This window comes from Condylostylus longicornis, unplaced genomic scaffold (genome assembly GCF_029603195.1).
Source record: "Condylostylus longicornis isolate FDR11 unplaced genomic scaffold, ASM2960319v2 ptg000027l, whole genome shotgun sequence".
NCBI classification, from domain to species: domain Eukaryota; kingdom Metazoa; phylum Arthropoda; class Insecta; order Diptera; family Dolichopodidae; genus Condylostylus; species Condylostylus longicornis.
In genome coordinates this window covers 1990122-2005582 of record NW_026577996.1, presented here as the reverse complement: position 1 = coordinate 2005582, position 15461 = coordinate 1990122, and the positions used below count along the sequence as shown (strand labels likewise).

General features: G+C 32.9%; 1 protein-coding gene across 12 annotated transcripts in view; it reads right to left on the bottom strand.

The window, feature by feature from the left end:
* The window catches only part of LOC129607174 (protein PF3D7_1417600), a 61823-nt gene that overhangs the window by 21026 nt on the left and 25336 nt on the right, over positions 1 to 15461 (bottom strand). For 7 of the 12 annotated variants that reach the window (XM_055517947.1, XM_055517942.1, XM_055517943.1 and 4 more), the window contains 5 exons: positions 12993 to 13499; positions 11863 to 11919; positions 3626 to 3670; positions 1610 to 1749; positions 1350 to 1422 (listed from right to left, as the gene is read on the bottom strand). The exons of 1 other annotated variant lie outside the window; for it this stretch is intronic. In XM_055517947.1, coding sequence (XP_055373922.1) covers positions 1350 to 1422; positions 1610 to 1749; positions 3626 to 3670; positions 11863 to 11919; positions 12993 to 13499 — 822 coding nt within the window. The remainder of the gene's footprint in view (positions 1 to 1349; positions 1423 to 1609; positions 1750 to 3625; positions 3671 to 11862; positions 11920 to 12992; positions 13500 to 15461) is intronic. 4 more of the 12 variants (XM_055517945.1, XM_055517950.1, XM_055517951.1 and 1 more) reach the window with 4 other exon arrangements.

The window sequence follows — 15461 nt, the reverse complement described above, 5'->3', positions numbered from 1 at the left end:
ATAGCTTCATACAGATTTTCAATTGCTTTAGTTTAGAAATATATGTTTTCACAACTGCCTCATTTACAACCATCTGAAATCAATAGCTGTGAAAAGATTCTGGAATAGGTAGACCGATTTCTGGAATAGGTAGACTCGATTTTAAGGCCCATCTCAAATTTATGATTAATAGGGTGAATTATTTTCGTAATGTTGATATAGATCGTATGGAGGCTGTGGAGAAGCATTTGCTTCGTTTTCCTCTTTGTGGTATGGATTGGTCGGATCCGTTCAGACTGCCTCTTTATCAAAGTAGGCCTTAGGTCTTGTAGTAGTGTTGCTTCGTTGTGGTACGGTTCTGATATAGAATTCTTTCACCAACGTGGTTACCCCGGTTTTATTTGATCGAATTTCTTATAGACAGAATCTCAGTCGATCGAGCTTTTCAACGTTCCGCGTCACAGCACAGATACATGAGCTTATAATGCGCATGTTTGGCGAAATTAATTAGTATTTATCGGTTTTTGGTACGAATATAAGTATAAGGCCAGACCCTACGGTAGCCTTGATTTTATTTAATTTAAGTTAAACTTTATTTTATTATACTATGAACTCGCATTGCAGTAGTTGCATACGTTTGGTGTTGTTTGTTTAATTTTTAATTTATAAACTACAACAATTGAAAAGTAAATGCAAGTCGTCACTGCCTAATTGATTAAAAATTTTCGATAACGCTGTGAATTTAATTTTGAACTGAAACTAGTGAAAAACCATTTATTAAGTGTTCGAAAATTTGGAATTTCGACAAATGATCAATTAAGCAACGATTTTCGATTAATGTTACTATTAAAAAAAAAAATCTTTCCCAATTTTTGATGTTCAACATAATTTTTATAGCATATTGAGTTAATTAATCAATTATTTAATCAGGCGAAATGATTTTTTTTAAATTTTGATCTATAATTTATTAAAGCTACAGTACACATAAAATATAAAATAACTTTGGTGTATAAAAACTGTAAGTAAATGTTTGGATCATTGGCAAAACTATTGCAAATAGTTGCGAAAATTGAACTGTTGTGTGTGAAACTGCATATGCAAGTACATACATTCTCATTTCACCGTATTTTGTTACATTTTCATTCTTGTTCTTAAAAGGAAAGCTTCACTAATAATAGTACGTCCATAAACCGTGTGCGACATATTATAGCGTGGAGTAACATGTGTAAAGGAGCACTCAGTTTTTACTAATTTTTATATTTTATGTGAACTGTAAGTTTTTACATTTTATATTTTTTTAATATTTAATTATGCATATAAAATTATTTTTTTTTTTTTTATTTTTGAGTTGTTCGAAATTAAAATATTACCATTATCTTTGGCTTTATGAAGAGTTTGAAACATTTTTTTGTACCATTGGTGCTGGTTGTTCTGTTTTACTTCCTATATATTCCATATATGTATGTAAATAAGTAGATAAAAAGTGAGAAACAGAAAGAGAAAGAAATCATTTTTTTTTGTTTAAAAGACACTTAATTAATTTTCAACATTGTATAAAAACTGCTTTGTAACAAGATTTCAAAACCTTTAGTGCAGTTTTTTGTGTAAAAATATGATCATTTATCATTACCGATCTTAAAACTATGGGCATTCCGTCTTTGGTTGTTGGTCCTATACCCTCAATTTGTCTGTGAGCAAGTTGAGCCATTTTTTTTGGATGTCCGCTATTTAATTCTGGTTCACTTAAGTACTCACTTTTAAGAGAATAAACTGGAAATAATTTTTTTTTTATATTTATTTTTTTTTCAATTATAAAAAGTTTTCAACGAAACTTTTGAATTTCGAGAAAATTTAAAAAATAAAAATTAAATAAAAAAATTTATTGATAGTTTAGAAAAAGAACTTAAAAGAATGAAATTGATGAAATTGAAATTTGATTATTTTCTAAAAAACTACAATTTTGTAAAATTATGTGTGTATCAATTGTACACATTAGGCTACAAACACTGTAAAACATTTCTTAGTTTTTAAATCACAAAAATTGTAAATCAAATTGTTCTTATTGTTTTGTTTCAGGTTTGTGTTGAATAATCAATCAGATTATGCAAGAAAAATTTGGAGTTATTTTAGAAATTCAACATGTAATTTTTATGAGTATATTATGAGTATAACAGTTTTCAACTTTAATTTGACAAACGTTGACAGCCTATGAACATATTGCAAATTTTTTTATGAATATACTATTTTTTATAACTGAAATTATAAAAAAAATTTTTTTACAGAATATACTTGTAGGTATATTATACTCTTTCATTATATTCATTTTTTCGAAGATTGAATCTGTGTTTATAAATTTGCTTCGGATCTTACTAATTATGTCAGTAAGAGTCACTTTTATTCAATGTTACTTCTATTCGAATCTTATAATGTTATGTTTTATTTTAACGAGTTTTTAAAATTTTAAATTTTTGAAATTAACAACCCAAATTTAAAATGCTTGAAAATGAAATTTGCAGACCATTGTTTCTGAATCTATACGGTACATGGCAATTAAAACAACAAGTCAGCTAACTTATATACGTATAGGAGTAATGAATTATATTAGCAGGACTGAGACTTATTTTTTTTTGGTAAATTTTGTTTTAGTTATGCTATTTATAAAAAAATAAACAAGTTATTTCCTTAAAATCTCAAATCACATGCAATCAAATTAAATAAAAATTTTAAAAATGTCTACATTTATGTATGTCTGTGCATATGAATTTTAATATACTATGTGTATGTATCCGTGTATATTCAAATTGATAATTTTCAGCATTTGTGTAAAATACACTTCACACTTCTTTGCACGCTCAATATTCCCAATAAATTGAACTTTTGTAAGACATGTCAAAATTTTATGTGTATAAAACTATCACTCATGACATACATATATAAGTAATACGTAATTTTGTATAACTGTTTAAAATTTATTCAATTAAGAAAAATATTTAAATTAATTTTATTATGCGTTATTTGGAAGCACGCGCACATGCTAAAGCAAATATGAGACTTATGAAAATTTAATTTTAAAAACTTGTGAAAACCTGAAACAAAACTATGCGAAATATGATTTTCATACTTGAAGGATGATTTTGAATTTAAACTATATTTTGGAATTAGGTAAATTATTGTTATTATTAAAAATAATTAATGTTATTATTAAAAATTTTGTGTATAAAATAATGAAAGTTAGTCATTCTTTCATAAAAGGAATGCTGGTATTCAATGGCTTCGCAAAATTACATTGAAAGTCTGATGGTTTTACTTTGTTTGTAGCTTTAGTGTAACTTTAAATTTCTTAATCGTTTAGAATTTTTTTCGATTTAGTTATATATAGTATGTATGTATGTATATGAAATTCAAATTTTGTTGAATTTTGAAACAGAAAATAATAAAAAAAAATAAAACGTAATTAAATTCAATATCCAATATTTTTTGTGTTTTGCGATATTTGAAGAATGAAAATTTATAAAATTATAAAAATTAATTGAAGTGAAATAAAAATAAAATATTTTAACTAAAAAAAATCTTCATAGGAAATTTAAAACAAAAAAAGAAATAAATAAATTTGTTTTCTTTTTCCATTCATAGAGTTTATTTTTACCGTCACTTAAAAACTGGCTTTGTTGATTTGTAAACTTTTTAATACCTAAATTGAGAACGTACAAAGTTTATAAAAAATTATTTTAAAAAATACAATTACATATGTTTATTTAATTTGTAATTAATTTGTACAATTAATTTATTATACAATATATAAAAGAAAAATGTTAACATCTACATATTCTTTTTAGGTATACATTTAAAAAGTGAAATTGAAGTCTAAACTAGTTAAAACAAAAAAAAACACATTTATTTTAATTACAACGCATTTTTAGAAAATAAAAGATGGAACCATGGAGGATGCAGGTGAAGAAAAATAATCCCCAACTTCAAAATTGCGGTATTAAAGAAATTAATATTCAATGTAGTTTTCCAGTTATAACTGCTGAATAATACAGCAAAACAAAGCTTTTGCACATCCAAGATAAATTGTGCATATTTAAAAAAAATTACATTTTCGAGGTAGCAAGAACAGTTTGTACAGGTACTTTGAATTCCATTATATGTAATAATATAATATGATTTTATCCCTTTTTACTCAAGGCAAATTTAAAGTCAACTATCTGTGACCTTGGTTTGTGGAAGGGGTGCGGGCAGAAATTAGGGGCAGCTCCTGATTATCATACTGGTTGTATACATGTGTGTTTTGAGACCTATTCACACATACGGGGAATTGATGTATGTTGGTTCAGCTGGTTGAAAAAGTAGAAGAAGATGCAGAGTTTGGCATGAGTTGCAGTGACGGGGGTACTCAGTACAGCGCCAACCAGGAGTTTGGAAATCTTATTTCATTTGGACATGGTAGATAAATTGGAAAATTGGTAGATGAATTGTTAGATGATTTGGTGGAAGCAAAGAGTGCTTTGATGCGGCGGACTTTCTGAGGCCCAATAACTATATTTACGGTAGAAATTTAGAGGAGTACTCTCCAGGGACAAATTCCTAAGTAGGATAGGGAAGCAAAATCCCGGCTTCAAGATAAGTTCCTGGAGGGTGCTGAGGATGGATAAGGAAAAGGAAGGGGGCTGCTCCATCACCTTTTCCGTGGATGATTCCGGATTGGAAGATCTAAGGAAAGCGGGGCTCCGACTTTTCCTGAATTTCTTTCGTGTTACCGTTCGGGTTAAAGGAAGAAAATCCTCTCAAGGTGCTGGCGGCAGGGCAGGACAAAATAAAAAACCAATGCCCACCGCGACAACGACGAGCACTTCAGGCCAACCAAAAGAGCCAAAACTCATTGGAAAGTCTGAAGTCGCTCCGAAAATGGCGGCAAGGGAAACGGAAGGACCATCAACCAGCACGCCAAATACAAGCGTCCCGGGGGAACCAAAAGGGCTCAAGCCCATTGGGAAGCCCGGAACTGCTTCGGTATTTGCTGTTGAAGGGGCTAGCGTGGCACCTGGGACGGCAAAAGAGGCTGTGGCAGGGCAGGCGCCCACCAAGATGTGTAAAAAGGCGGCAATGGGAGGTAAGGCTCATGTAAAGCCTTTGTCTAAAGGGCCAAAGCCCATAGACAAGAGCCGGAGGAAATGATATGGCTGTGAGGTGCATCCAAATAAATCTACAGCATGCTAGGGCATCTACTGATGTTCTAGCTCATAGATTTATGAAGGATTACCTCGATATTGCCCTTATCCAAGAGCCTTACATAGTGAAGGATCAGGTTAAGGGCCTAACAGGTGAGCTATTGTATGATAATACTATTGGGGGCAGGCCTAGGGCTTGCATTTTGTTTAGTAAAAGGCTAACGTATTTTCCCATTCCAGATTACTGTTCTAAGGATCAAGTAGCTGCGTTGGTGAAAGTTAAGTCCTGCGGGGGCTGGACAGAGTTCATTGTGTGCTCATCCTACCTCTCGGGGGACTGTGCCCACCCGGACGAGCAACTGAAGGATCTAGTGGACTTCTGTGGAAGGAGGAACTTCCAACTTATAATAGGAAGTGATGCCAATGCCCACCACACCGTCTGGGGAAGCAGCAATATAAACAAAAGAGGTGAGTGCCTACTTGAATTTATATATAGCAATAAATTAATGGTAATGAATGAGGGCAATAGGCCGACATTCATAAATGCAATTAGGGAAGAGGTCCTTGACATCACCCTTTGCACTGAATTTATCGGCAGTAGGGTTGGTGGATGGCATGTCTCAAATGAGACATCCATGTCCGATCACAGGCAGATTAGGTTTGATATCATGGTCTCCGGGGGCCTGGCAGAAGAAATTTATCGGGTGCCCCAATCCACAGATTGGAGTCAATTCGAAACGCTCCTCATGGATGCGATTGGATCCGTTCCTGCTTCTGTCAGAACGGTGATGGATATCGAACTGGCCAGCGAGGCCCTGACGGCGGCTATTACTAATGCCTATCACGGGAGCTGCCGCGCTAAGCCGAGGCGGAGCAATAGGAAGTGCCCGTGGTGGAATGAAGGGCTTTCATGGCTTAGACTAAAGACCAGAAAGCTATTCAATAAGGCCAAGGCGTCGGGTTCGTGGGAAGAGTATAAGGACTCACTCACAAAATACAATAAAGAAATTAGGAAAGCGAAGAGAATCTCGTGGAGGGCGTTCTGCAAGGGCATTGATGAACTCTCCAGCAGTGCGCGTCTTAACAGGGTGCTTTCCAAAAAGTATGCTAGCGGGTTGGACCTAATGGAACGTCCTGATGGCTCCATGACTGAGAACGGAAAGCAGACGTTGCAGCTTATGGCGTCAACGCACTTTCCTGACTCGGAGATTCTTCGGAATCACTCAAATGCGGTCATCGAACCGAGGGCATCCTGGCCCAGAAGAATGACTGGCAACGATCCCGTCTAGTCTTCACGATGGGCAGGATTAGATGGGCTGTTTTCTCTTTCAGGCCCTTCAAATCTCCAGGTGATGACGGGATATATCCTGCATTTTTGCAGAAGGGTTTCCAACATATCGCTAGAGCACTGTTGGAAATTTTTCGTGCCAACTATGCGTGGGGTTACATCCCTCAGGCATGGAGGGTGGCTAAAGTGACGTATATTCCGAAGGTGGGTAAGCGACCAAGCAACCACCCAAGGTCTTTCCGTCCAATCAGCCTTACTTCTTCTCTATTGAAAGCAATGGAAAAAGTGATTGATAGATTTATACGGGACGATGCACTGGGAAGCAATCCCTTGCATGAATCTTAGTACGCCTATCAGTCGGGAAGGTCTACTGTACTCGCTTTGCAGAGTCTGGTGGGGGTCCTTGAAAACTCACTGGAAGTGCGGGAGGTGGCAGTTGGCTGCTTCCTTGATATAGAGGGAGCTTTTGACAACACCCCATATCATGTCATCTGTGAGTCGTTGCACAAACGAGGGATTGATGCGACGACTAGCAGATGGGTTAATCGGATGCTACAGGATAGGATTATTAAGTCCACCATAGCTGACGATATACTCTTCATCTCCGCTGCAAAAGGATGTCCGCAGGGCGGGGTTCTTTCGCCCCTCCTGTGGTCCATTGTAGTGGATGATCTAATCGCTGCTCTCAGGGGCTCCGGGGCGCGTGTCTGGGGATACGCCGACGATGTGGCCTTCGTCGTTCGGGGAAAATTTGAAAGCACTATTTCTGATCTTCTACAGCAAAATTTACGTGTTGTGGAAAGGTGGTACAAAGGCGTTGGGTTAAATATAAATCCAAGCAAGAGCACTTTGGTCGCCTTCACCAGACGCAGAAGCAGGGACAGATTAACGAGCCCAATTCTGTTTGGTGAACGTATTAGTTACTGGAGAGAGGTGAAGTATCTGGGGGTAACCCTGGATGATCGTCTCTCTTGGAATACGAGTACCCATATAGATAGAATTATCGGGAGAGCTACGGCGGCCTTGTGGACGTGTAGGAGCTTCATCGGGGGGACCTGGGGAATTAGGGCCTTGCTAGGCCAATCGTCACCTATGCGTCGATTGTATGGTGCCGTAAGGCTCAGCAGGCGGGTGTGCGGGCCAAGCTGGAAAAGCTACATAGGCTGGCCTGCCTGAGAGTGACCGGGGCGATGCGGACGGCTCCCACCGCTGCATTGGAGGTGATGATCGGATTGCCGCCACTGCAGCTCCATATATTGAAGGAAGCTCGGCTAGTGACTTACCGACTTCTCTCTGGCGAGGACGGGGCAGGGCTAAAGTTGGCCCACAGAACTCACAGAGACTTCATTGAGAGCGATCCGATTCTAAGAACAACCATGTCGGATACCTGTCTGCCGCCGTACAACTTCGACCACAGGTACAGGGTTCTGTTTCCCGATCGATGGACGTGGGTTCGGGGTGGTCCGGTACTTAGGTCGGGTTTGAGCGTGTGGAATGCGGACGGGTCCAAAACGGAGTCGGATTCCGCATTCCACACGCTCAAACCACGCGTGTATGTGCAACCCTTGACCCGTATTGCACAGTGTTCCAGGCCGAAATACATGCAATAGAGATCTGTCTGAGAATCAATTTGGAAACCGCACCATCTATGTGTTCTCAGACAGCAGGGCTGCACTGCTGGCGCTCCGTTCAGCTTAGGTTACATCCAAGCTGGTCTGGAGCTGCCTTGCTGCACTTGTGGAATTGGCATCGGAGAACAGAGTGACGCTCATTTGGGTGCCGGGCCATAGTGGCCATGCGGGCAACGAAGTTGCCGATGAGCTGGCGCGGAGGGGATCTGGGGCTGCCTTTGTGCGACCGCTGCCTTTCTGCGGTCTGCCTTCTTCCGCCGTGGGGGCCAGACTTGCCTGCCTGCTCGTGGCGGAATGCGGCCGTCACTGGCGGGACACGAAAGGGTGCCGTCATGCGAAAGTGTTTCTTTCGGCGTGCTCCGGCGGATTCGCCGCGGAGTTGCTGGGGATGAGCAGGAGCCGGGTTCGCACTATTGCGAATTTCTTCACGGGGCACTGCCCAGTGAAGTACCACCTGCATAGGCTGGGGAAGTCGGGCTCCCCTCTGTGTAGATTTTGTGGGGGTGGCGATAAGACCGCCGTGCACATTCTCTGCGACTGTCCGGCATTGGCTGTTCGGCGCCGCAATTGTCTTGTACATGGGTCCTTAAGTGTTCGGGAACTGTTGTCCAACTCCCTAAGGGGTATCTTCGGCTTTCTGATTGGGACGGGGATATTATAGACGGGAGAGTGGGGGGCTACAATAAGTCAAAAATGGCTGCGGTGGCTTGGGGGGTTACTCCTGTCCCACTCGGTTCCCTTAGAATCTACAATCTAAAGGAGTACTGGTTGGATGTTGGGTATCTGCGGACTTGGTCCAGTGGATTGCGACATATTGATTCCGGAAAGAAAAGATTTTTAAGGTTGTTCTCAGCTGGCCGGAAGTCTTCCTATTTACGCTAAAGGTTCTAAAACATCCAGTGGGAATTAGCCAAAAGTATTTTATGAGGAAATCTGACTGGAAATGCCTGTCAGGCACCATTTAAGTGGACAACAGGGGTGTTCTTGGAACGCTGGGTTCCTGAACTGTGAAATCTGGGTTGGTGGAGTGGTACAGGAAAATCATAAGGTTTTTATGCGGACTATGTATATTAAGCTTGTGCTGGGTTGCGGGATATGGTTAATGCGAAGCAAGTGGGAGTAAGTCCGACGAACTGGAGTGATCCAGGGTAAGGGCGGACATTGCGACAATGAACTGGCTGGTGCTTCCCCTCTTGAGGAACTGAAAACTTTAAAAAATTATAGATGAGGAAACTCGAAGGAAGAGAAACTTGGGATGGCGACCGTGTTTGTGCAATGACAGGAACCCTGTGGTCCAAGAACGATCGAGATTGAATTGAGTAGCTGGCATATTGACGGGACACTGTTCATTGGGTACAGAAGACTGGACACTTCTTGAAGGTTATCTGTATTTTTATTTAATTGATAATTAGTTATTGCAACCGAAAAAGTTGCAAAACTTATAATTGGTTTGATTATTGTTGATTTAAAGGGTCGTACGTAGTAAATAATAGCTAAATGATATTTTATTTTCCAAAAAATGCGTCTAGGATTTTATTTATAATTAAATTTCATGCTATATACATATATATGTTTAAAAACTTTTATACTTAAAAAGTTTATTAATGTATTATATTTATATAGCAAAAATTTTGTGGAACATTGATTATCTAAATGCATGAATGTTAAAACTGGACTAAATTGTACAAAATTATTCAAATTATTTACTCTTATATGAAAGAGTATATGTATATATATGTATAATGTGCTTCGCCACTGCAATATAGTACTTTTTTTTAGATGTTAAATTTTTTTAATTCAAGTGACTAAGTTATATTCTGATTCTAAATTTAATACAAAATTTAGTATACATTTAGGATTAAGTCAATGTAATTGAATCTGATTTTTAAAAATGAAATTTTTCAAAAAAGTATTTTATAGCGCGGAACTTGCATCTTATTAAATCTCTCGGGGACAGTTTCTTATAAATAAACAATTGGCATATAAAAATTTCTATAGATTTCGAAATAGCTTAAAAAAACTGACAAATTTTAAAGTAAAAAATTAATAAATTGAAAAGTTGTTTTAAATTTTTTTAATAAATTTGTGACTCTTCCAATTGTCGTCCGTAATCTGAAAAAGTTGTTTGATGTCGTAGCAATCTAAGAAAAAATTCCGTTACATTTCAAAGTAAATGATGAATTTTTCATATTGAAAAGTATTGCAAACGGAAATACATAAATTTTTAATTTACTTAAGCTTAAAGTCATAGATCAATTTAGTTTTAAAAATGGATAGAACGTCATATATAACAACACAATAAGTATAAGTATAATCACAACACTTACTAATAACATTATATTATAAAAAAGTTATAAACTTTAATTTGATGCTATAAAAATGTACTTGACTTAAAATTCGTAGCTTAACAAAAATTTTTGGGCTAGGAACCTTGTTTCCAATCTATTTGAAAGTCAAATTTTTTATTGTTTATCTTATATTTTGTGTTTTAACTATAAAATTTTAATTCAATAACTAAAACTCAATTTTGTTTTAAACATCTATTCCCAACCTCCTTTCTTATCTACAATGTTGCAATAATTGAAATCCATTTAAGCATACTCGTATATAGAATTCTCGATGATACCAGACTATATGAAAAAGTAGTTAAGAAGTTAGTAATGTAAATTTGTTCTAGGTGGATGGCTTTATATTTTTATATTTTAATTTTATAGACTTGTTGACTAATTTTATATTTTAATTTTATACGAAACAGTATTCTATTTAAAAACTACTCCCAAATATACTGGAGTAGTTTAGTGTGCTATATACCATTAAATAGAACGCCGCTACATGGCAGTAGGAGTTACAACATTTTTTTATAAGAATTAGAAGTTTTAAATTGTACTAATTATGATATTGCGTCAATTGGACTATCTAAAAGGATTGGAGATTCTTTACAGCTGAATTTTTTATATACGTAAGTAAATATATATGTATATAGAAGTAATTATTCATATATGAAACAGATTAACGTTTAAATTCTGTGAACTGAGCACTATGATGCAAGGACATGTGAAAGAAAAGTCTAATCAAATGCGTATCCTTAATTTTATTTCACTTATTATAATTAATAGGTTTAAGTTAATTTTTTTGTATATATAGTTTTCGTTTAACATTATTAATCGTTTTCGAGTTTAACAAATAATTTTTTTTTTTTAATTTTTGTTTCAAATAATTTTTAATTCGTCTAAACAGAACTCATAAAAAAACTAAATAAATAAATAAATAAATCTTTAATAGTAAAAATATTATTCTGTGTGTATATATAATGTATTAATTAAAGTATGTGTGTGTATATAAGGTACGTTATAAACAATTGTATTTCTAACAAATATAAAATAAAAATATTCATAAAAACTTGTTTCGATTATTATAAAATTAAGATTTCAAAAAAAAAATCATTTAGTTTAGTTTTTCTTCCATTTAAATAAAAAAAGTCCGAAAGAAAAACAACAACGAGCAATCAAATTGAATCTGCTTTTTTTTTTGAGTGTGATCAAAACTTCAACAAAATTATAATGAGTGATTCAACATTGTTAAATAATTTAAACTTAATAATTATTTAAATAAATAAATAATATCGTTTAGAAAATAAACATATTGTGTACAAAATAAATAAAAATAAAATAATCGTTAAAAAAAATCTACAACAATGTGGTGAATTAAAAGGAAAAATAAAATTATAAATGAAAATGAAGAGAAAATTTCTCTTTTTATAACATTTTTCTCTTCGTATTATAGCAAAACTCACCTACTTCATTCGGTTTAATAAAACCAGTCGAATGAACACTCTGTAAATTTTCTTTCCCTACAAAATTATTTTTGATTTTCGTTATTATTTTTTTTTTCATTGAATTTTTATTTAAAACTTTATGAAATATAATATTAAAATAAAGTAAAATGTAATTAATATTGTCCAATTTTTTGTTCTTGAAATGTTAAGAATGGCATCAATTTTTTTAATTATTTTAGCAACAGAAGCTAAATTACTTTTTTCACGTTTTGACATTTTTATCATTTTCGTTTTAAAAATAAGAAGTATGTAGCTGACATGCTGGTTAGAACTGTTTTACACGATTTTTCAAAAGTTTTGAAACTTCTTGAAGCAACAAATATAAAGAGATTCACATTAAAAACTGTGTTTTCCGGTATGTCAAAGATTTGGTGAACTTGGCAAATGACAATCATCTGCAATTTCAGCCAGAATTTAAAAATTAATTTTGCATTAATTTTTAAACAAATCCAAAAAAAAATTAAATAATCAGTAGCTTTGGCAACGTATTTTGGAAATTATGAAGCGTACGTCATGTTACGTTGGAGTTCAAAAATAACTTCAGTTGCTTGCATTTGATATGCTACGAAACGGCTAATAATAAAAATTATAATTGTAATATAAATGTGTATGCATACATTTAGAAGAAGAATCCCAAAAAAAATGTAGAAAAATATGAAGTCTCAATACAAGTTAGAACTTCAAATCAAAAATGTAAAAAATTCAATTTAATTTAATAAATTAATAAAAGAGGAAAATGGATTGTATGCATGCACACAAGCCCAATTTGTCAAAAAATGACTTATTTAAATGTCATAACAAAAATTACGAAACGCTTGTTGTAGGAGAAACCAGCTGCGCTCAAATACACAACAGAGCGTGTCAAATTCAAATTCTTAAATGAATTTTTAAAAATTTGCGCTATCTATATTAAATTGCATGAACATATTTAATTGCAGTTGATTTTTACTTTACATTTATAATATTATTTTCATTATAATCAATTAAGTTTTTAAATAATAAGTCAAGAAAAAAAAATTCTCTTTTGTTTTAAAAAAGAAATAATGAGTTTCGATCATGTTTCTTTTGAAATGGAAATTTTTTAACACCTTTTAATGATGATGTTGATCCAAATTTATTAATATTTTTATGATTTAAATTATTATTGAATCTATTGCAATTATTCTCAATATTATTTAAACTGGAACAACTAAGTGATTGAGTTCCTGCAAAATCAGATGCTGAAATCGAATTTGTTGAAAATGGTTGTTTCTGTTGTTGTAAACGATTTGTTTTATTGTTGTAAGTATTTGCATCTGAAATCCATGGGGGATTTACATATTGTGAACCTTCACGAACATATTTTCGTTGAAGTGTCGGAGATTGAAATTTGACCGGACGAAATTTTCGTGATTGTTGCGGTGATTGTTGTGGACTCCAAATTGATAGGGATGGTAATGGTGGAGGTGGAGGTGGCGGTGGAGTTGTTAATAAGTGATGAGTTTGCTGTTGTTCCTTTTGATGTTTTTGTTCTGGTAACTGTTGATTTTCTTGGTGCTGAATAATATTATCAGAAGGTACTTTGAATGTTTCGTTATTATTTGGAGACCAAACACCTATAAAATTTAAATTTGGAAGTTTTTGTATAAATGTTCTGTGTATACTAAAATTAAATTATGTGTAAATTTTTTTTTATCTTTATTTTTTCTTTGTTTTATAGATTTCATATTGGAATTTTATTAAATTATAGAGAATTTGTTTATTTTATTAATTTTTTTGTTTTGTTTGTTGTTTTATTTTTAAATTTTTGGCATTTTTCATTAGTTTTAAGAAGTGTTTTTTTTTTTTTTCTTTTAGCCTACTTAATAGAATATTTTCTATATAAATTTAGAAGATTTTAATATTAAAATGAAATATGTGAGATTTTCAATTTCAGTATTAATTTGAAATTAATTTTTATACTTGTATAAAATAAAACTTGTATAAAATAAAAATGGATTTATTTCAAATAACAGCATCGAGAAATAACAAAATGTAAGTTTTCATTATAGCTTAAAGGTAAGAAAATTCGAAATTTTAGCGTTTCGAAATTTCATTGACATTTTTTGTAAAGCTTCATTTCAGCTTAAACTAATTTAATGAAAATCATTTTGAATACAAAATATGTGAATAGAGTGTGCTTCTTTAATAACTAAAAAACAGTTATGTACGATAATATATAGTGAATGTTTTTCATATCGAACACAATTATTTATAAAACATAGGTAAATACATAAGAATACCGTATAAGTGTGGCGACATTACGTTAGGAAATGTGCATTTCTTAATTAATTTACGAAAGTTTCGAGTTTATTATTTAATGGAATTCCGACTGTTTTCTTTTTATATAAAATGTTTTTTCTTAATATTATGAGAAATTAGGCTTTAATTTTAGTCGATTTTATATTAGAAAAATTAAATAAATAAGCTTATTATCATTGCATTTTACAATTGTTATATAAATTAGTAAAATTATGATTGCTCACTTCAAACTGATTAATATAATATAATTTTGTCAATTACTATAATTTTAAAGTATTATAAAAAATAATTTTTCAAAAATATTTTTGACCTGCTTATAATTACGTTCTACTCTATACTTTACACTCTATATGAGCGAAACTGCTCTCATGAGTTATGGAATTAAATAAATAAATAAAAGTGAAATAAAATATTTTATAAACATTTTAATATCTATGATCAAATTATATACTCTAGAGTAATTAATATATGTATAAGTTTCGTAAAAATGCGGATTTCTTCGTATATAACGTATAAAATAATGATATGACGGTAGTGTTGTCAATATGGCAAAAATTAATATAATTTTTATTTTTACGATATTGCGTAGAAAGCTGAAGTTTTTACAACATGTTTGCATTTTTCTCTTTTTCTCGTTTCCTTTTATTTCCTTGCTACCCCAAAATACTGCATAAAAAAAATCTTTAATAAATTTCTTTAAAAGCCCTTCTAAATCAAATTTCTACAAAAGCAAAGAAGTGGTGGCGGTAATTGCTTTGTTGTCAACTATAGTAATTACATGTCTACAAACAATTTTTTTTCAACAAATATAGAAAATCACCTTTTCGAATGTTGTACTACATTGTACTAAATTAATCTAGTTTTTCTTTTTACTCCGAGAAATATGCAACATAATAGCGAAAATTGATACATATTGCTTTTCAAATTATTGTTCAAATTGGTACTCACTAAATTTGATACATATTGTTTCAAATAAAAGTATAATGTCTAAAATATAATGTCTAATGTGTCAAATATGTATTTTTGATTCATCTACGTATTCTAATATGGGAGAAGAATTTATAAAATATAGCAATTTGTCGAAAAGTTTTTTAGATTAAATTCAATAGTAATTTTCTATATTAAAGGTTCGTTTTTGTTTTATTTTAAACTTTAAATTATTATTATTTAAAAATTCAATTGTTGGAGTAAAATTTATTGTTTAAATTTATATAAAAAAATGATTGTTATTATTACCCATTCAACCGAACTATTACTGATTATAAATTAAATTTTTT